At 38.3% G+C, this 23,790-nt stretch overlaps 1 protein-coding gene across 1 annotated transcript in view; it reads left to right on the top strand.

Annotated features, from left to right (window-relative positions):
- Positions 1 to 23,231, top strand: part of LOC126252119 (WD repeat-containing protein 11-like) — a 226,656-nt gene extending 203,425 nt beyond the window's left edge. Inside the window, exons 20-24 of the mRNA XM_049952988.1 lie at positions 339 to 492; positions 594 to 760; positions 1,982 to 2,249; positions 21,504 to 21,640; positions 22,993 to 23,231. Coding sequence (XP_049808945.1) covers positions 339 to 492; positions 594 to 760; positions 1,982 to 2,249; positions 21,504 to 21,640; positions 22,993 to 23,134 — 868 coding nt within the window. The 3' untranslated portion in view covers positions 23,135 to 23,231. The remainder of the gene's footprint in view (positions 1 to 338; positions 493 to 593; positions 761 to 1,981; positions 2,250 to 21,503; positions 21,641 to 22,992) is intronic.
- Positions 23,232 to 23,790: the final 559 nt, after the last annotated feature.

Genomic DNA, 23,790 nt, shown 5'->3' with positions numbered 1-23,790 from the left:
ATGATTAACTTTTTACTAGATGCCCCATTAATTTAAAAATGACGGCACATTTCATTCTGTCAACAGTATAGATACAAATGATGCTATCGCATAAATCTTATTACTCAGCTGAAAATTAAAATTATATTCTTTACAAACATATCTCAGTCATTGCACGAATTTAATCAGTACTGACGGACCACATTAAAATATTGAGCACTGTATACTCTAATACATCTTTCAGCATTTGGCATAAATAATAACTTATGGTCTGCAAGCCACTAGACTTAACTATGAAATCTGCAGTCTGTGACAGTAGGGCTGTGTTAATATTTGTAAAATTGTTCTTCTCCTTCAAGTAAAACTGGAGACGTGGAGCAACATGCTTCTGGTTATATGACTGCTGGTTCAGGCTCGCCAACATCCATGGATACTAAACGCATCAATAGATATCCTCATATACAGCCCCTTGATTCATATTATGATGTTTTATGTGAACCGTACACATACCAGGTGAGAAACTGAAAAACAAGACACATTTTTGTATGTGTAACACAAATTTATGCTTTCGATTTTATTTTTTATGTAATATGAATGTGTGATTATTCTGACAGAAACTACAGTTGGAAAGAGTAACATTGCATGAGAGCAAAAGAGGTGACTATATTCATACAAAGAAAGTAATAGAACAGCTGATTCTCCTGGGAGAAATGGATAGGGCAGTTCAGTTGTTACTTGAAACTGATCTTGATAATGTGAACTACTACACAGATGCAATAAAGTAAGTAAAACTTTCATATTATTATTACATAAGTGAAACAATCTGTTCCAGAAATTTCTAGGATATATGCAGTTTTCTGTAATGATGTGCTGATTGTTTTCCATAATAACATCCTGATCGTTTCCCATAACAGTGTGCTGTTTGTTGTAAATAATACATCTCTTTTTCCAACTAACTGCCTATTACACAGTATCAATACTAGGAATAAGAACAATATTTAAAATCACTTACTCTTGCCCAGAAAGGACTCCAGTGTTTATTTTCAATAAGTTACCAGCAACCATTAAGAGTTTAGTTTCAGACAAGGCACAATTTAAACATAATTTAAAAGAATTTTTGGTGGCCAACTCATTCTTTTCCATCGATGAATTTCTCAACAAGTGCAGTAGACCATTTTAATGAAAATTTATTATACTTTAATTTTTGACAGTACTTGGTTGTAACAGCCAAGTAACTACCTACTGTGTGAATGATGGATGTATGGAAAGCAGATGTAAGTATTAAACCTGTAAATATTATAAGTTTAATTTTAATTCATGTACATAATTTCATTGTTTGTTGACTGAGGATCATTAAAATTAATGAAACTCAAGTTTTTCTAATTACATTTTTGTAATGTGTTTATCTGACATGTTCCACACACAGGAGGATCTCCTCTTTTGTGGGTCTGTGGAATGAATAATAAATCTAATCTGACCATGATAAAATTTCCACACTCGCTATAACTCCTTCCTTTGGTAACATACCAATGAGCCCTGTGCATATTTCTATGCAACTTCTGAGACCTTGGGTTGCAAGTAATATTTTTTTTAAACTATAACACCTGTTATGGTTATGTGCCAGTGATCTTGTTTTTATTTTGTCAAGCAATGAACTTTCTAGCTTATACTTTTTCCGTATTTTTTGTTTCCACTTTATAGCCTCTGTTTTCCTCTCAACCATTTTCCCTCTTTCATGCTTTTAAATAGAGTTTGTAGATATTATACGGAATTATTTCTGTATTTTACATTCTTATTATTAACAAATGGACAATACCAGAACTTAATGGAGAAGGCTCTCATCATCTATATTTATCAGGTTCAGACCTGTGAAAATAACACACATTATAAAATTAAAGTTATCCATTGTCAGAAATTTATTATGTAAATTTTCATTTATGAGTAATTCTTTTATGATTCACTAATCAGAGGATAAAAGAATGATTACATTTTAATTCTTTAGGGCCTGCCTTGTTTCTACAATACAGTCAACAGGAGCAGCACAAAGCACTATAAAACTTGTGGCCACTAATCTAATTGCCAATGGAAATATTGGTGAAGGCATACAATTACTGTGCCTCATCGGTAAAGGCCTGGATGCTTGCCGTTACCTGCTCTCATACAGTATGTGGGAGCAAGCAGTATGGTTGGCCAAAGCCATATTACCACAGCAGGAGATGCAGGAGATTTTCCGCAAGTGGGCAGATCATCTTTGGACTTCAGCACAGAAGGTATTATTCTACAATAGCTACTTCCTCAAGTGCAATAAGGAGTCCAGATGATTTATTCTTGAGAGAGAGGAGTGGAGGGGGGGGGGGGGGGGCATTGAGAGGAGAGATTACTGAGATAGGTGAAAATTTAGTGGTAAAATATTGTACTTCATGCATTTATCAAAATGACAAGAAAAATTATCCATCACATTAAAAAAGAATTCAATTTGATTGATGGGTGTCTATAGAGATTTATACATATATAGCTTTTGCCAACATATTCTGTTATTCATTTTTCTTTGTTCATCTTTGTCCTATTTTATTTTGATATTTTGTCTCACCCTTTTTATCTATTCTATATTACCAGTAACATTTCTCCTTTTTCTTTGTAGCTTATTCCTGTTTCTCACATTTTATTTTCCTTTTATATCTTGTTTTTCTCTCCCACTTTCTTTTATCTTTGGAAATACGCTTTTTTTTCCCCCCCAGCAATTTTTTTATTTACAGTATTCAGAACTAAGACTGTAATCTGTTAATATGACAGAACATCAATGTCACACATGGCTGTGTGGCCTTGGTCAGATCGTTGCCACAATTTCACTGCAGCTGGACTGACATTGCATGTGGTCTGTATACTGCCATAATTTCATGGGGAATCTGTGCAAACTTTAGATGATTCCCCCACAAGAATTATATTGTCCAGTGTACTTCAGCTTTGGAGTTTCCAGTTGCTGTGCCATTTCAGTCGTCGCATGATGTGGTGCATCTCAGCAGAACTCTGTATGCAGGAAACCTGGAAGATCTACTCTCTTCTACAATGTGCCTCTCTGTTGCACAGTGGTCTTAGTGGGAGACAACATGCGTAACTTATTTTCTGAAGTCAAACAATGGAAAATCCTGAATGGAATGGAACAATATTATGAAAAGAGAAGTTGCCATTCACCATATAGTGGAGGTGCTGAGTCACACATAGGTACAACAAAAAGGCTGTCACAAATAAATAAAGCTTTCAGCCATTAAGGCCGTCACCAACAATAGACGTAGGCACACACCAAACACACACTCTCAAACGCAACTCACACACACGACTGCAGTCTTGGGCAACTAAAACCACACTGCGAGCAACTGCACCAGGGCATGATGTGCGTGGTGACTGGGTAGGGGTAAGGAGGATGCTGGGGTGGGGAGGGAGAGGGATAGTATGGTGGGTGTGGCAGAAAGTTTAGTGCTGCAGGTCAGACAGAGGGTAGAGGAGGGGCGGGGGAGGGGGGGGTAGTGGAAAAGGAGATAAGTAAAAAGACTGAGTGTGATCGTGGAATGATGGCTGTATAGTGCTGGAATAGGAAAAGGGAAGATGCTGGATGGGTGAGGACAGTGACTAACGAAGGTTGAGGCCAGGAGGGTTATGGGAACATAGGATGTGTTGTAGGAAGAATTCCCACCTGTGCTGTTCAGAAAAGCTGGTGTTGGAGGGAAGGATCCACATGGCACAGGCTGTGAAGCAGTCATTGAAATGAAGGATGTCACGTTTGGCAGTGTGTTCAGCATCAGGATGGTCCACTTATTTCTTGGCCACAATTTGTCGGTGGCCATTCATACGGAGAGATAGCTTGTTGGTTGTCATGCCCACTTAGAATGCAGCACAGTGGTTGCAGCTTAGCTTGTAGATCACATGACTGGTTTCACAGGTAGCCCTGCCTTTGATGGGATATGTGATGTTCGTGACCGGTGGGGGAAGGATGTATGGGACAGGTCTTGCATCTAGGTCTCCTACAGGAGTATGAATGATGAGGTAAGGGGTTGGGAGCAGGGGTTGTGTAAGGATGGACAAGTATATTATGTAGGTTTGATGGATGGCGGAATACTACTGTGGGAGGAGTGGGAAGGATAGTGGGTAGGACATTTCTCATTTCAGGGCACGACAAAAGGTAGTTGAAACCCTGGTGGAGAATGTAATTCAGTTCCACCCAGGACTGGAGCAACTGAATTACTTCCTCTGCCAGGGTTTTGACTGCCTTTCATCGTGCCCTGAAATGAGAAATATCCCACTCACTATCCTTCCCACCCCTCCCACAATGGTATTCCGCCATCCACCAAACCTACACAATACACTCGTCCATCCTTACCTCATTTTGTTTATTTATTTATTTACATGTCAAGTTCTGTAGGACAAGTAATAACAGATAAGAATAAATGTGTATGAACCTGAAAAAAAGTCAATCCATAATTTTAAGGAAACACAATCAGCAATACAACAAGAATCAGCTTAATCTCTCAAGGAATTTCTCAACAGAATAGGAGGAGTGACCCATGAGGAAACTCTTCAGTTTCAATTTGAAAGCGCGTGGATTACTGCGAAGATTTTTGAATTCGAGTGGTAGGTTATTGAAAATGGATGCAGCAGTATATTGCACACCTTTCAGCACAAGACTTAAGGAAGTCCGATCCAAATGCAGGTTTGATTTCTGCCAAGTATTAACTGAATGAAAGCTGCTTATTCTTGGAAACAAGTTAATATTGTTAACAAGAAATAACAGTAAGGAATATATATATTGAGAGGCCAATATCAAAATACCCAGACTCGTGAACAGGGGTCGACAAGAGGTTTGTGAACTTACATCATTTATTGCTCGAACCATCCATTTCTGAGCCAAAAATATTCTTTTAGAATGGGAAGAGTTACCCCAAAATATAATACCATACAACATAAGCGAATGAAAAGAAGCAAAGTAGACTAATTTTCGTGTCGAACTATCACTCACTTCAGATACTGTTCGAATCATAAAAAAGGCAGTATTAAGTCTTTGAACAAGATCCTGAACATGAGCTTTCCACAACAGCTTACTATCTATCTGAACACCTAGAAATTTGAACTGTTCAGTTTCACTAATCATATGCCCATTCTGTGAAATTAAAATGTCAAGTTTTGTTAAATTGTGTGTTAGAAACGGTAAAAACTGAGGCTTACTGTGATTTAGCGTTAGTTTATTTTCTGCAAGCAGTGGAGTTAGGTCATGAACTGCGCTGTTTGAAACTGAGCCAATGTTGTGTACAACATTCTTTACCATCAAGCTAGTGTCGTCATCAAACAGAAATATTTTAGAGTTACTCGTAATACTAGAGGGCATATCATTTATATAAATAAGGAAGAGGAGTGGCCCCAACACTGATCCCTGGGGCACGCTCCACTTGACCATATCCCACTCAGACCCCACATCACAGCCATTCTCGACATTGTAGATAATGACCTTTTGCTTTCTGTTGCTAAAGTAAGAAGTGAACCAATTGTGAGCTACTCCCTGTATTCCATAATCGTCCAATTTCTGGAGCAATATTTTGTGATGAACACAATCAAATGCCTTAGTTAAATCAAAATATATGCTTAGCTTTTGAAACCTTTTGTTTAAACCATCCAGTACCTCACAGAAAAAAGAGAATATAGCATTTACAGTTGTTAAATGACTTCTAAAGCCGAACTGTACATTTGATAGCACATCGTGTGATATAAAATAATCAATTATCCTTACATACACAGCCTTTTCAATAACTTTAGCAAAAACTGATGGCATAGAAATATGTAGGTCTAAAATTATCTACATTATCCCTTTTTATAAAGTGGCTTTACTACTGAGTTCTGTGATTGTTCAGGAAACTGACCATTCATAAAGGAAAAATTACAAATATGGCTAAATACAGGGCTAACAAGTGCAGCACAGTACTTTAATATTCTGCTAGGCACTCCATCATAACCATGAGAGTCCTCAGTCTTCAGTGATTTAATTATTGACTCAATCTCCCTCTTGTCTTTGTCCCAGAGGAGTATTTCAGACATCAATCTCGGAAAGGCATTTGCCAAGAAAGTTATATGATTCGCTGTAGAAACTAAATTTTTATTTAATTCACCAGCAATGCTCAGAAAATGATTGTTAAATACTGAACATATATCTGATTTATCAGTAACAGAAATATTCTTACTGTGAATTGTTTGTGCTGCTGACCAGACACTTCCTTCACAACTGACCATATTGTTTTAATTTTAACCTTGTGAATTAGCTATTCTATTTGCGTACCACATACTCTTTGCCTTCCAAATAACATTTTGACATAATTACTGCTTTGTTCTACATGATGTCCTTATCCCACTAGTCAGCCACCCGGGCTGCCTATTACTGATAGTACCCTGTTTAGATCGTTCTATTGGAAAGAAACTCTCAAAGAGCGTGAGAAATGTCTTAAGGAAAGCATTATATTTATCATCTATGTTAGCCACGTTATAAACACCCTGCCACTCTTGTTCCTAGACAAGGTTTAAAAAACTCTCTATTGCTGTTGGATTAACTTTCCTACGTAGTTTGTAAGTAAATGTGACACTTGTTTGAGTACTAAAGCCTATTAGTGTTAAAATTTCTGCATCGTGGTCTGAAAGACCATTCACCCTTTTACCAACAGAATGCCCATCTGTTAATGAAGAATGAATAAAAATATTGTCTATGGCTGTGCTACTGTTCCCCTGCAGCTAGTTTTTTTTTTGGGGGGGGGGGGAGACCAGTTTGCATCAGATCATTTGAATTTATGAGATCTACTAACATCCGTTTTCTTGCACCATCATATACAAAACTTATATTGAAGTCACCACATATAATTAATTTCTGGTACTTCCTACAAATGGACTCAAGAAACCTCCTAGCTTGAGCAGAAATGCTCTGAAGTCAGAGTTAGGGAGCCTGTAAACAGCAACAATTAGAAGTTTAGTTTCACTAAATTCAACAGCTCCTGCAGAACATTCAGATATCTGTTCAGTGCAGTGCCGTGATATGTCTATGGACTCAAATGGAATACTGTTTTTTACGTACATAGCCACTCCCCCACACCACAAGGAACTCCTTGAAACACAGGCAGCTAATCTGTATCCTGATAAAGGAAGCCTCTGAATTGTCAAATTATTTAAGTGGTGCACTGATATACCAATAATTTTAGAGTCAACATCTATAAGCAGTTCACAAACTTGATCTCCAATACCTCTTATATTTTGATGATATATGCTAATTCCTTCTCTACTTGGAAATATTATATCCTCTGAAGGTGAGCCCTTAGTTAGAGGGACTTCCTTTAAGCAGGTATACGTATCAGCTGACTTCAGTCTAAGAAAAGTGCAGCTCTAACACCAACTACTACAGGAATTTTTCCATGAGTGATCCCACCGCCACCCACTACACTGTCACCTATAAGCTTTGCCAGCCTCCCCTTCCCATACCTATTGAGGTACTGATCGACCCAACTGGCATCCCTGAGATGTGACCCATGCCCTCTGCCATCAGCGCCTTCCCCAGCTCCATGTTAACGTGCCTAACAGCTGCGTTAAGATGAGGCCGATCATCACGCTGAAACAATTGCACGAAATTTACATTAGTGCCACCAGTTTGAGTAGCTATCTTCGCTCATACCCCTGTAATAGCTATACATCCTCCAACCCCCACCTACTCCAGTCCGGTCACAAACTACCAAAAACAGGGCTGCATGTGAAACCTGTCTCGTGATCTACAAGCTAAGCTGCAACCACTGTGCTGCTTTCTATGTGAGCATGACAAGCAACAAGCTGTCTCTCCACATGAATGGCCATCGACAAACTGTGGCCAAGAAACAAGTGGTCGCACAGTTACTGAACACGCTGCCAAATATGACATCCTTCATTTCAATGACTGCTTCACAGCCTGTGCCATATGGATCTGTCCCACCAACACCAGCTTTCCTGATTTGCGCAGGTGGGAACTTTGCCTGCACTACATCCTGTTTTTCCGTAACCCTCCTGGCCTCAACCTTCATTAGTCACTGTCCTCAACCATCCAGCCCCTTCCCTGTTCCCATTCCAGCACTACACAGCCATCATTCCACCATCACACTCAGTCTGTTTACTTCTCTCCTTTTCCACTATCCCCCCCCTCCCCCTCCCCACCTCTCCTCAGACCTCTGTTTAACCTGCAGCACTTCATTGCCTGCCACCCCCACCATACTATCCCTCCCCCTTGCCGCCCCAGACTCCTCCATACCCCCACCTAGTCACCACACCCGTCATGCACTGGTTCTGCTGCTCGAAGTGTGATTTCAGTTGCCTGAGACTGCAGTCATGTGTATGAGTTGAGTTTGTGTGTGTGTGTGTGTGTGTGTGTGTGTGTGTGTGTGTGTGTTTTTGGCGAAGGCCATAATGGCCAAAAGCTTTATTTATTTGTGACAGTCTTTTGTTGTGCCTATCTGCGACTCAGCATCTGTGCTATTTGGTAAGTGGCAACTTTCCTTTTCTTAATATTGTTACTTTCTGAAGTCCCTATTTCAACAACTTAATGCCTGTCAGTCTACTTTGTGTTTCATTCCACATCTATACCACTCTCCCATCTTTCCCTTCACATACAGATGGAGGAACCTCTGTGTTCATAAAGCTGGGATTTAACAATATTTTGTTCATATTTGTTGCACTAATGCCATTAGTTGTTTTGGTAAAGAGGCTTATTCTACTTCAAGTAGAATAAACTTTCTGAAAGAAAGATTTTTATGAAAAGTACCCAGAAAACTACAAACAGCAAACATTAATTCCACGTTCATTCAGCTTCAAATTCTGTATGTTAAGCATACTTTTCATTAATAGTGCAGAGACTCTGATTCCTATAGCTTTAAATGTGAATCATAAATTTTATATTATTGATATAGGGTGGTAATGAATGTGTATCGTGTGAAACATGATGTTTAATAAGTGGTGTAATAACACTGGATACTTTTCTTTACATTTTACTGACAGCTAAATATTTGACTGATTGATGATGATCTTTTGTTTGAAAGCAAAGATGTGTTTTGTATGCCTCATGCATGTAGCCGAAGTACACTAAGTGATCAAAAGTATCTGGATACCTACTACTGGACATCAGTATAGGGTGTTTCCGTCCTCTGTGAACCGAGCAAGCTGAAGCAGTGGTTAGCTAATGGACATTAATTCGAGAGGGTGATTGTTCAAATCCACATCTGACCATCCTGATTTAGGTTTTGATTTCCCAAAATCACTTCAGGCAAATGCCAGGATGGTTCCTTTGAAAGGGCGCAGCCAAGTTCCTTCCCCATCCTTCCATAATCTGATCTGACCGATGATCTTGCTGTTTGGTCCCTTCCCCAAATCAGCCAACCAACCATACCTGCCTTTGTGATGGTTATAAATATGCTGTGGACACTTTCAATGATGTCTTATTATCTGTGGAGGAATGGCAGCTCCTTCTTCCCCAAAGACCAGGAAAGTTATTAACGTTAGGTGTTAGATTCTTGAGTGAAGTCGATATTGTAACTCTTCCTAAAGGTGTCCCATTGGGATCAGGTCAGGACACAGGGCAGGCCATTTTACTGTCCGCAGACCTTTGCCTTGTAGATGCTGCTTTATGATGGTGCATTGTCACGCTAATAAAACCACTCATTGCCCCTGAATTGTTCCCCTGCTGTACACAGTACACAATGCAGTAAAATGTTTTTATATCTTTTCACATTTATCATTTTCTTAAGTGAAATAGAGGGACCCCAACCTAACCTTGCAAAATCCACCCATACTGTTACATCACCTCCGTACATCACATTGACCCTACATATGGTGGTAGAGAATATTCTATAGGTGTTTGTCAAATCCAAACCCTTACATCGGATTGTCACAGAGTACAGCATGATTCATTACTCTTTCCCAGTCATATGCTATCCAATGTTGTTGCTCTTACATCACCATAAGATTTGGTTGCCACTAACTACAGAAATGTGTGGCTTATGAGGAGCTACTTGATTATTCTGCCCCATTCCTTTTAATTCCCTACATGCAGTCCTTGTGCTGATTAGACTGCTGGTAGCATTTGAAAACTCATGAGTGATTTGTTCCACTGATTCCATGCGAATTTTTACAACCACCCCCAACAATGCTTGATGGTACTTGTCTATGGGTACATGAGGTCTACCATTTCTTGGTTTACCTGTGGTCATTCCTTTGCATACCCTTTTCACAGTCACATCACCAACACTTGAATTGAACAGCTTTAGAAGGCTTGAAATGTCCCTGCCGGATTTGTTATTCGGGTGACATCCAGTGCCTAGGCCACGTTCAAAATCACCAAGCTCTTGCGAATGACCCATTCTTGTGTTACTGCTTTTCTACTGGCAACACAATGTGCCCCATCTAGTTTTATGCTGGTGGCTCCACATTTTGTGACATCTAGTGGTGAATTATGAATTACAAAAGAATGTCTGCATACATTTGGTCAAAAAATGTATACCAATTTTAGCTTCTCTTGTCCTCCATTTCCCCTCATACATGCCATCCGTTCGAAGTCTGCACACCATCTCTCCACAGAATTTTGCTGCATAGGGATTAAGAAAAGAATTAAATGGAATGCCTACCAGAGATACAAAGGTAGTTGTAGAAGAATCAGAAGATCTAAAATAGATGTTTAATACCCACAGAACATTGGTTTAAGATCTATTGTTATGATAGACATAAGGGCTGGACAGTAAGCTGGAGGATCCTACCCTGATACTGCTCACTGCTGTGTGGGTGAGAATGATGGATACCATGGAATTAGCTAGGTTACTTCAAATTAAATAGGAATGTGGAAATGTGTTTGTGATTTTGTTGATAAAAAAATTTTATGCTGAGGCTTTGGTTATGGAGCAAGAGGGACATGTGTAAAACAGTTCTGATAAATTCTCTAAATTATTCAAAAAATTTTTGCACCACCTGCATATCTTTGGACATGCATTAGTTTTGATTCAGGGGGAACAAAAATGAAAGAACAACTCTTATGAAACTGAAAAAATAATTGTGAATTAGAAACAAAAATATCCAGAATAAAGACATTCTGTTTGAAAGTTGTAAGGGGTCAGTAGGCCCTTACTATAAATTTGCACTCGGCATAGGTCGATAGGGCGAACAATCGATTGTGTTGTGTTGCGAGAGTGAGTGTGGAGTTGAGCGAGTGCCATGTTGCGGGTAGAGGTGTGTGGAGGTGTTTGCTGAAATACAAGGCTTTAACGGAGAAGGGAGTCGCCATCGCCGTGGTTAGACCCCTTTGTACTAGAATAATACCGGGAAGGTGAAGAAGTATTATTACGTAAGTGATCAGTGACATTTCTAGGGCCGATATTTGGTTTCGCGTCTACCCCGGTATCACCTTGGATTGCAGTGTTGGATGCAGTGATGGATTAGCGTGTGACGATAATGGAAAATGAAGAAGCCTGTGCCGAGATTAGCCATAATTAGATATGTATGACGAAGGCAGTGGCTGTCTCCTTTTTTGTGTTTTTTGAGGCGAATATAGGTTCGTAATTAGTGAAACTGTGTTGGTGTTTTTCTTGTTACCAGACATTTCATTATCACAGTATTGAACAGGATGAACTGGAAAGTAACAACTTCCGTAGCAGTCAATTCCGATTACCAGCCCCATTAGGTACACTGTCATATTTATAATAAATATTGGGCTGGTATTCGATCAGATCAGCTCGGGATAAATCGGAGGTGTTACAAAGTGTACACCTTGCACATCTGTAAAATAGAAGTCTGCTGGTTGATAACATTGACCACCATGCTGCTCCACTTTGTCTATTCTAACACACTTGAATTATATGTGGCATGCTGTCCACAAGGCAACCAAGACATTGCTGCTCTAGCTTGTCCCACTCTGCAACAGCAGCCCTACCTAGGTCGTCCAATGTGTGAAGACAGTTCCTATCCTACAAGGATTCGCTGCAGGTTTCAGTTGGCCCCAAGCATGCTCATTTGAGTTAATATCAGCGTTCTATTCAGTTGATTTCTGCTGGTACTGGACAAAAGTGATTACATGATGGGAATAGTGTGCTCGTACATTACTGTCTTGAAGGATGAACTTGTTCCTAGAATGTTTATTGTAGGGCTGGACATTAGGTCGGAGGATCTTATCCTGATACTGCTCAGCCCTAAAATTACCTTCTATAGTGACGAGAGGTATCTAACGTGATACCAGCCCAAAACATGATTTATCCACCTCTCTGCCAAACTAAGTAGGACTGCATGCCCTGAGACATGCATTCGTTCTCGCCACCACCACATTAATCTGCATTGATCATCAGGAGTCTGACAGATCTTGCACCTGTGGGTGAAGACAGCTTCCAGTTAATGATCCAGATTCCATTCCAGGCATTACCAAGCACACCTGCTTTTCACAACCTGGCGTTGGGTTGTTTCTACTGTTGTTCATACAAGTGCCTAAAGCCCAAATTGATCATGTGGAGACAGTTGCAACTATCTGGGTCACCTTTGCATCCAAAAAGGCAGCATGCTGTTCTGTTGCATTTTCCTCACAGTATATACAAACACACTTTGTAGTATGCAGTCTTCAGCTGGTGTTGTTGACTGCTAGTGAACACTAAGAGGCAAATCCTCAAAATTTTGTGTCCCACTGTAATGGTTCGAATTATGTCATTGCACTATTCACCAGTTTGGTGAGCAACTTACCATGATGAATTTAATGATTAATTATGCGCACATGATCTAAGCTTGAAATGACCTTTTGAGGCATGTTGGGAAACTAAACAGTGTACAGTGTGTAGAAGTTATAATGTCCTCCTCATGACTGAAGACACAGCATGCTCTGCTGAACTGCACAGAGAATTCAAGTTTACTGTAACTCCATTATGCAGATAGCTGTAGATAGCAATTTCATCTTCTAAAAAGAGTACCAAGAAAGAAGTTTTAATTGGGGCAGGGAGGACTGGGCAGGTCATGAGTTTGTCCTAAAGCATTTTTTGAGCACTTTTAGATTTTTTGACTGTGATTGTCTCAGTAGCTGGGTTTCCATCTGTTTGCAGAAAATGATCATAACTAATTTATTTATGGATGCTTTAGCATAGATATAATTGCTTATCACTGGAAATGTGTTATTTATGCACATCTTATTTCAAATCATATACCTTGATTAACCACTTAAATGTACATTACCATTTTAACTATGGCTGTAGAATTTGGCCTTTAAGGGCAGAATGCATAGAAAACAAATGCAAATATTGTCGTTGTGGAAAATGTTTTCTGTGCATCCATGATTTTAACGTATGACAAATTAAACCCTCATTTAGACTAATTTGTTGTGAAACTGTAAAATATGAACAAATGCATCTAATGAATGATTGTGGTTGGAATGATGTTGAATATGTGTTAGCATATACAAGTGCATGTTTTTGCAGTTGCTTTCTCCAGCTTTTTGATTAGTTCCAAGAAGTCCAGTCTCTTGTCCTCATTCACTTAATTCTGCACTTATAAATTTCATTGACATTGCTACTCCACAAAAGCCTCTTGTCCTTGGTAGGATTTTACACCTGCACCTGCATTCATTTATCAGTGGTTGTCATGATCTATCAGTATCATATATTGTAGAAAGAAATGATTGTGATATCTTAAAATGATCCATGCATGAGTTGCCGCAGTCTCTTTTCTTTTATCGTTCTTCTAAAAATCCTTTTCAGTTCCCTCTCCCCATCTTTTGCACAACCAGCCTTGCCAATGTAGAAAGGGAGAGGAATTACTTTTCTCTGACATTCTAGAACTCTTTCCTCTTTCTCTAGTTCAGTTTTATTGCTCATATCTTTGTCACAGTGACTCTTGCAGTAGCTAAACTTACTTTTTCAAATCAAAGTTATGTACTGCTGTTCCAGTACCTGTAATTTTTTCCATGTTAATCTGTACATCAATGAAGACCATCTTTTTGTCCCATAAGTGGTAGTTACAATTCCTTTCATGCTATATTTTATATACAGCAAGCTTAGTTATTCTACCTTCTGAACTATGACTATGATTTAATGAATTTCTGGTGAAGATGAAATACATTTTGTTTCCTCTAGCCATAAAGGTATTTTGTCATTCATTCATTATTTCTCTCACTGTCTTAATACTACATGCTACAGCTGTAACAATGGTGAGAAATACCTCTTGAGGGATTTGTCATTTGAGAAATAGTGCACATCTTGCATGAATTCACTCAAACACTCAAATCTCAAAGTTTATCGTAGGATAAATAGAGGAAGGTGAACAGTCCGTTCTGGTAACACACACTGACTTGATCCATTGTTCAACTAATCCAGCCATGTACATACTATCACCCAATTCTTAAGAATTCCATAAATGAATACTCATTTCATGAATGGGGACTCATTCCACAGCTTTCATTAGTGAAGACTCATTCCAAAGCATGTACTTTTCTCTAACTACATCCCTGACCTAATTTGTAGTTATGTCTTATTTTTTGTGTGTGTTTCAGCCCCCTTATTACTTTGTATTTTCTTTTCTTCTCTGATTTTTTTCTGTTTTCATCCTCTTCCACTAATGATGGCTGTGTTTTTAAGTTTTTAGAAAAATAATGAGAGAAAAACATGTTTTTGGTACAAATCATTTTAATGTTTCTCTAAATAAAGTCTATATGTAAAGAAGACCTTTCATGACAAATTGGGTTAATATGGGCAAAGAGAGATTAATCTGATGTGCTGTTCGACAGCTTTGTAGTGAAACTACAGATACAGGTGATCATTTTCTTGGATGTGCTTCATGAACAAACCACTTTTGTTCATGTTGGCTCATCTTGCAACCCCCAAAGAGTTGATTGTACTGCTGCCCATATGAATGCATCCAAGTTTTGTCTTCTGTTAACAGTTGTGAATTTTTTTCAAATTTTTTGAACATTTCCTTACACCAATTGACATGAGCCTGATTTAGAGCTTTGAATAAATTATATGGAGCCAATTAGAAACAGTTTTTTTTTTCTTACAGCAAAATGTTTACACAGATATCAAATGTTGTGCAGTCTTCAATGTGCCAAAGGTTGCCTCTGTCTGACTGCAAATAACATGCCGATCCTTTTTAGTCATGTAGAGCACAGTGTTGATGTTTGGAACAACTATTTTTGGTAGACTGTCGTGAAATTCATCCCATGACCATGATGAAATCCTGCAAACCAATTTCAAATAGTCTTATCTGAAGGCAATTGATCAGCAAAAAATGTACAAAGCTTATTGAGGGGTTATTGTTGATTTAACTTTCACAAAAATCATAAAATTCATCCTTTGAAGTGCCATTTTTTCACAATACTATCTCTTTAAATGCTTGTCATAAACAAACTACTGGGCCAAGTTATTATATGCCATTGTTTTAAGAATAACAAGTGACAAATTTTAAAATATTAGTAATGTCGCATCTCCATAATCCCACCTATCCAGAGGACATTCGTAAAAACTTAAATGACAAAGATCATATCTCTCATTTTACCTGTCTCATACCCTCCCTATTATTCCATTTGAATCAAATTCTGCAGCGAATCTAATTTGAGTATTTTTGGTTTTTATGACGTTCTCTCCTACAGAATCATCCTTTACAGTTTGAGTTATTCTGTAGCACAATTAAAAGTACTTTAATCACAACAAAAGTTCACTGTCTATATAATTCACAAAATTCTATCCAACACAAGTCTTGATGAATTGTTTAGGTGCTGTGAAGCATTTGCTTGTAAACATGCCACATGTTTTCTTTTGCTACTGTAGGGGATGGGCTCAGTCCGAAGATGGTGTGATATTCAAAGTCCTTTGTCACATTTATCATTGTCAGATCCACAACATATGATCGCATTGTTCTATACTTGCAGTCACATGGTATTTAGTTACTATATTCCAGGTCAGAAAGGAATCTTGTCATCAGGTTAGAGTATGGAACTAGTCACTATTGTTTCATGTTATCACTAATAGTGATCAATGTGTTACATCATAAATGTATAAATAAATAATAATGATAAATAAATGCTTTATTTGGCCATAATAATTTAATAGTTGTGGACAAAGTCCATTTACATGAGAACGTTAAAAAGAGTTTAGAAGTAAAAATAAATTCTACAAAATAACATTAGAAATCTTAGATGGATTACAAGCATTTATCAATTAACAGTTGCTTTAATTTTGTCTTAAACATGTTTCCTTTTAACAATTTTATATTATTTAGCAATCTGTTATAAAAGTGTCTTCCAGCAGAAAATGGACTATCATCTGTTGCTCTTTTATTCTAAATTTTATGTGGTAACACTCTCTTCTTCTTGTATTATAATTATAGATTTCACTATTGATTACACTGTGCTTAATATTTTCTTTTACAATTTATGTTTATCAATTGTTTCAACTGATAGCTCTGGTTCTGTATCCACTTGCCTTGATTTATAATTAAGCAGAAACTCCACCAGAATTGTCTTGCCCTTATTTTATGCCAATTTGTTTTTAGTGAGATTTTTTGTGATGAGGCTGATGTTATCTGCATTATTTTGCACTGGTAACTGTTTTGTAGAGCCCCAACTTATGAAGGAGGTATCATCAGTATAATTTACTACAGGGTGGCGCAGGAAATGTGTTACCAATTGTTTCTTTCACAATTTACGACGCACATTAAATATCCCGCTGGGATCTCAACAGCAGTACCAGCAGAGCTTGGAAAAACAAATGAGTTACGAAATGACATGTAATTCACAATACTGCCGCTAGGAGACTAGTAAGCAGCAATGGCAGACTGACGACACAGCAACAATAGGCAATTGTATTACTTTTTCATGAAACCAAAAACCTTGTTGTGACTCAGAGGCGTTTTCGATAACAGTTTAACACACGATGAGTCCCTTGCGAAAAGACCATCCACAGGTTGTACGATAAATTTGTACAGGAATAAACAGTATTGGAAGCGAAGCGACCTCGGCCTAAGCCTGTTTGTTCACCGAATAATGTTGAAGCAGTATGAGTTGCTGTACAGAGAAGTCCAGGAAATCGTGTATAACGGCAGCAGTGCAACTGGGAATATCCAGACGGTCCGTTCAACGCATTCTTAAAGGTGACCTCCATATGTACCCATACAAGATGACCTGTGCACAGACGCTCACTGAAGAACACAAGCAGCAGAGACTACTGTTTGCTATAGGGAAGAAACTCTCAACAACGTTTGGTTTTCAGACGAGGCGCATTTTCATTTAGACGGTGTGGTTAACAAACACAATGTATGCTTTTGGGCCACTGAAAACCCACAAGTGCTTCATGAACAACAACATTATGCTCCGAGGATTACAGCGTGGGCAGCAATTTCCAGTCACCGACTTATTGGACCCTTTTTCTTTGAAGAAACTGTGAACAGCGAGCGTTAGTTGAGCATGCTTCGCAATAGCTTCATTCCACAGCTTCTTGCTACTGCCTTGTGCTTCAACAAGCAGTGGTTCATGCAAGATGGATCAAGGCCACATACTGCAAACACTGTGTTGGAGTTTTTACATGAGCATTGCGACATGCGGATCATTTCGCTCAGGTTTCCAGGTCACTTCAATGACGGACAAAATTGCCTCCCCCCCCCCCCCCCAATAGTCCAGACATGTGACTTTTCTTTGGGGGTATCTAGAAGACAAAATTTTCCCGAAACGTCCTCGTCATTTAATGGAGCTCAGAAGACTTATTCTTGAAGCTTGCAGCGAAATTACGGAAAACATGTTCCGTAGGGTAATCACTAACTTCAGTGTTCATTTGAAGGAAGTTAGGAAACGAAATTGTGGAAATATTGAGCATGTGATGAGTTAGAACTAATCTCCATGGACGACTCTTCGTTGTAGTATTTGTTCCTTTCAGATTGTATTGACAATAAAGTTTATATTCAAAAACAAAATGGTAACACATTTCGTGGGCCACCCTGTATGTTTGAATTTTGTGAAACTATTATACCATTGGTGTACACAATAAACAAAAAAGGTCTGATAATGCTTCCCTGAGCGATTCCACGGTTAAGAATTCTGTAAGATCGTTTTACTGTTTGTGTATGTCTCCCAGTTGTATAATACAGCTTTACACATTATCTCCTGTCAGCAAGGTATGATCTTAGCAGATCTAATGCTACTCCTCTGACTGCATAAGTTTCTGATTTATGTAGAATAACAGAATTACTTACAGAATCAAAAGCCTTGGATAGGTCTAAAAAGGTGCCAATAACTTTGTTTCTTTCATCAAGTTTATTCAATACACCTTGCAAAAAGGTAGCTACAGCTGTTATTGTAGACTGGCCCTTCCTGGAACCATGCTGACAGTTTTTTGATACATTGTACTTACAGAAAAATGATTATAGTTGATCAAGAAGTAACCTTTCTAACAGCTTACCAAGTACTGATGTCAATGAAATAAGCCTATAATTTTGGATATCTGTGGTTTTCCCCTTTTATGCACTGGTCTTATTTCAGTGACTTTCAACAGGTCAGGAAATGACCTCTGACTGAAAGAGCTGTTTATTAAATGTTGTAGTGGCTTTATTAATTCATTACTACATTCTTTCAGAAATTTCACTGAGATGTTATCCCAGCCATTGAACGTACTTGCTTTTCAGTCGGGAATTTCCAACTCTGTAACACATCTCAGGAAGAATGAATTACTGCCATCACTGAGATTTAGCACCTGTGGTGGGTCGATCACATCCTCCCTACTCATCGTACAAAACTGGTCTATGAATCTCTCACATACTTCCTTTGGGTCACTCAGCAATATTTCATTGCCACTTATTATTATGTTATTGCACACTGCATTGTCGCTCCCTCCTCTTTCCTTATTTTCTATACGCCACACCGTTTGCATAACATTACTAGATTGCCTCATCTGTTCAGCATACATCTGTGCTTTTAATATCGTAAGTGCTTCCCTGTAGGTTTTTCTACAGGCTTTGTATTTAGGTTGGAAGTACTGCAGTTTGGTGTGTCTGAAAACAATATATAAGTCCTTCATATCTTCCTTTAATTTTATCATGTTTGGGGAAATTTAATATTCCTGGAACTGTCAGTTTTCTTTAGTATTTTGGCCACTGGGCACACTTGATTAAGACAATAGGTTAATGTTGTATAACATTTGTCCCACTTCTCATTGATATCTTCTATTCCGTATAGGCCTACCTGATGCCAATTTGTGTGTGCCAGGGCTTCCTTTAATGTATGATAGTCAAACTTTCTTTTATAGGTAAATAGGTCCCTGTTAGATACTATTTCTTTGTCTGTAAGAAGCTCTAAGACTAATGCACTATGATCTGAAATGTAATTCTCAACAGTTCTAACTACAAGGTCTTCCTTTCTTAAGTTTGTAATAACATGGTCAATGCATGTCTGAGAGTCACGTGTAATTCTTGTTGGTGTTGAATTCAAATGGGTGTAATTATAGGACTGTAATATATCAATATATCTAAGATAATTTATACTATTAGTTAAGGAGTTTATGTTCACATCCCCTACTATTACAGTCTGTTTTTTATGAGGTGAGAGTTTGTCAACTAGTTCCTCTAAATGACAGAAAAATTCTTTCATGTTACTGTTAGATCAGTACAGACTGCTATTTCTAAGCTTTATTCTTATTGCAGCTATTTCAAAAACCATCTTACATGCAAGTTTATCTATCCAATCAATTTTTTTTGCACTGGACATTAATTTTGACATAAATACCAACACCCCACCTTTTTGTTGTTTCCTACAATAGACACCGGCTGTTTTATAATTACTTAAATTAATGTTACTCACTTCTTTAGTTTTGCACCCTGGTTCATTCACAAGATAAATATTAGGACTACTAACACTTAAAAATTCGTCAATTTGTTCTATTTTGTTGGTAATATATTTGATGTTTTGTGATATTATTTTGAGTTTACTGTCATTTATGATGTTGTTGTCAAGTACTTCGCATCCACCTATATGTGGTGAAGGCTGTTTTACTCTAAAAAAGTTTCTGTAGGACTACTTTCACTTGTGAACGAACTGTCTTTATATATAAGGCTTTTCAATTTGATCCTTTCTTTTATTATTTGATTTAATTTTTCACACAAATAACGTTCACCTGCATACATCAAATGGAAATCCGTTGTGTGATGACCTCTATCCAACTTTCCTATATCTGAAATTGAACAATTTCCATAGTGCCTTAATTATAATATTTGTTTTTCTTATTTACACACAAGTTGTTGATCAGATCATACCGATGCGGGACAGTAGTGGCAGTCGTGTTTTTCTGCTTATTTTCTTCAAGGAAATTCTTCAGAGCTTCAATGCAGACACCAGCTTCATTGCTTCCCACATCATTCGCACCATTTACACAAACTATGAAATCATTGCTATGCAGCATTTTACCTTTCAAGTTGGTGCTTTGTGTTGATTTATTAACGGGTAGCACTTAACAGCACAAACTTTCGCATTCCAGCATTTAACATAATACACCATTAATATTGCAACCTCTGCCATATGATTTTTCAACACAAATGATACAGATGAAGAATTCACAGGCAAGCATACGCCTTACATGAAAGCAAACTCACCAGCTACTGCTGTGTGAGCCTTAAACAGTGCTACTGACAGGTGCTACCATGCTTCATATTGTTATGTAACAATATAAGGAACCTTAAAAATGGCATTGTTCAAAGGACCGCACAAATACGTTTCTAATTTAGCCAACACTACATTATTAAATTACCTGATATTAATCCCATAAAAAATATTTGGACGTATTTAGATCAGCAATCAACATCCACACAATTTGATAGCTCTACAGAATCCAGTCATCAGTGAGTGACTTCAGCTCAGTATGGCGTACCTGAAGAAACTTGGGGCCTCTTTTCCTTCCTGACTTGTGGCTATTAACAAGGCTAGAAATGTTATATGATATCAGCATGATATCTGCGGTGGTGATAATTTTTTTGTGTGGGGTGCTTAATTCTGAGGGTTTCCATTGTTATCATCACTCTCTTTCAGAATATGGGTGATAAAAGCATCACTTACAGGGAAAATAATGTAATTATCTAAACTTTAATCTGGAAAATATACTATAAATAATCAAAATTTCTGTTTGATGACAGGGATAATGATTGAATCTGAACATTTCCAAGATTATAGCCAAGTCTAATATAATCTTCATAATTTCACTTGATGTTACCATAAAATGTAGTTCGTAGATTGGTGGATGACATTTTCCTCGAAATAAAGTGACAGTGCAAAAATTCATGTATCATACATTATACCTCATTGTTTATTGTATGTTTTAAATTTGAAAATGACAAAATTGTTCTTACAATTTCTCATTCCAGATGCCTTAGCATTTAATGTGTGCAGTGTTTGTTTGATGAAGTGAAGAGAGTATATTTATTCAATGTTGAGTAAGTGCAGTAACTTCAAGTGATTGCATCAACCTCACTATACTTTGTCGTATGCTTAAATGTTACAGAATAAAGCTCTATTGGTGTATCTGTCACTGGGAGAATTTCCGCGTGTTGTGGAGCTGCTTCTAACCTTGCACAGACCAGTTCAAGCTGCTCTACTCTTGTGTGCTTGCAGAGACTTTGGAGTACCATTGCCCTCTGATATCCTTTTTCCGCAACATTTTAATTAGAACTTAGAGTAATCAAATGCAAAATATTGTGTGTGTGTGTGTGTGTGTGTGTGTGTTTGAAAGGACTACATCAGGGCTTAACAACTGGCCGGTTTTGAGCACGAGTACTCGCGTCTGCTCAGGCAGGTGCAAGGTCACGGAGTGGGGAGGGAGGGGAAATGCGCGCGCATGTTTGAATAGGGCTGCAGCGTGCCTATTGAATTCGCGCCGACTGTGTAACGTTTAAAGTACTATGATCAGCTCGTAACAGTCACTTCGCTGGTTAAGAATCATGTTAAGTCACCGTTGTGTAACCCGAACCATGCTTTCGCAGTTCAGTCCCCATTGGGAGGAACTGTATCTGTTTACTGAAAAAGATGGTGTTGCAAAATGATTAGTATGTCACAAAACGCTGAATTCTTTTACGAAATTTAATTTGCAGCAACATTATATGTCGTACCACGCGAAAGACTACGGACGTGGAAAATGTGATTGACCAGATCGTGCACAGAAAGTTATTAAACTTAAAAGGAAGCTATCCGAAGAAGATCTGGACGACGAAGAAAAATCAACTGAGGCAGCTCTCAGAGTGGGTTACAAAATTGCTTTGCTTTTAGCAAAATCCCTGCGCCCCTTAACTGATGGCGATTTAATAAAAGAATGTTTGGTAGCTGCAGCGGAACATTTGTGTCCATCTCAAGTTGAACAGTTTCTGATTGTGCCATTATCTAACATGACCATTATGCGTCGCATACAGGACATGGCAGACGACGTCCAGAGCCAGCTTGCAAATATCTGTAAAGATTTTATGGCGTATTCTCCAGCTCTGGACGAAAGTGTTGATATCACTGGAACAGCACAGCTTGCCATATTTATTAGAGGTGTTAACAGAGATCTTCAGGTGAGGGAGGAGCTCCTCGATGTAGTAGCCATGAAGAACACTACAACCGGAGGTGATATTTTAAGTAGTGTTGAAGAAAGTGTTGAAAATATAGGATTGTCGTGGAATTCTTTAGTTTCAGTGTCTACAGATGGTAGAGGCATACACTAAGCTAATAAAATTATGAGGCACGTGTACATTCTCCTTTCTTTGTTTCATTTGTTGCAGTAATAATTCGTGAGCGATATCCCTGCAGGTGGCCGTGTATTTACACTGACTGGCGGCAGCTGTTGTGTACCCCACGTGACTATCCCCACTCTCCGCTCTGGTCCGGTAGTGGGGGTAACGTGCTCGCGCTGCTCCGTGCTCGCGCCTTGCTGCTCTGCTCACAGCTTGCTCTGTGAGCACATATGTTGTGAAGCCCTGGACTACATTATTTTTTTAAGTTCCTTAACCAAATTTACAGTCTGTAATTACGGCAGTACAGCTGGACTTCTCAAGAGTACTTTTCTCACTGGGAAATAACAAAGCAGCCTTTGATATCAGCAGAAAAGCAGGTTCTGCTGGAGAAGCACTGTGCAAAGAATTTGAAATTTTACTGTCATAGATACATGAAAGTGAGATGTTACAATTTGAATGTATATAGACCTGTATTTAATGTACATGTGGTAAACAGAAATAATAAAATATAGTGAGCAGTGTAATTTCAGTATAGACTAGAGATGATCCAAAATTAAAAAATAAATCACTCTATTATGATGCGGTTTTCTATTGAAGTTACAGAAAGGCTGGACAGTACTGCTTACAGAAATACTTGACAAATAAAATAATACTTCTAGCATTTTATCCATATTTTGCTTCTTCAGCAAGGAAAACGGGTTTGGTTGGAAATGGGAGGTGGAGGGGGGAGAAGTCCCTGAACCTCAAGGTTGAGAGAGATCTGCCTATGGTGAAGAGAGAAAAAAGATAACAAAATGAAGGAAAAGGTGTCACAGAGCAGGTGAAAGGTAATTGAATTGAAGTGTTAAAACGGCTCAGCTATGGGTGTGTCTACAACTTCACTAACGATCGGTCACCCTGATGCTTTTCATGGGAACGGTTACCCTGATTATTTTCTTGAAGCTGTGGATCTGCTATGTAGTGACACTACTAGTACTGTGTGACTTCTTCTTCATCTGAAGAGGATAGAGGACTGTAAGATAGCTCACATCTGTATTCTGTTGCTCTTATATAACAATTTCAATATTTGGTGGACAGGTCTCG

The sequence above is a fragment of the Schistocerca nitens genome, chromosome 1 (assembly GCF_023898315.1).
Source record: "Schistocerca nitens isolate TAMUIC-IGC-003100 chromosome 1, iqSchNite1.1, whole genome shotgun sequence".
Lineage (NCBI taxonomy): Eukaryota > Metazoa > Arthropoda > Insecta > Orthoptera > Acrididae > Schistocerca > Schistocerca nitens.
The sequence above is the reverse complement of the archived record's forward strand: the minus strand, read 5'-3'. Positions and strand labels throughout refer to the sequence as shown.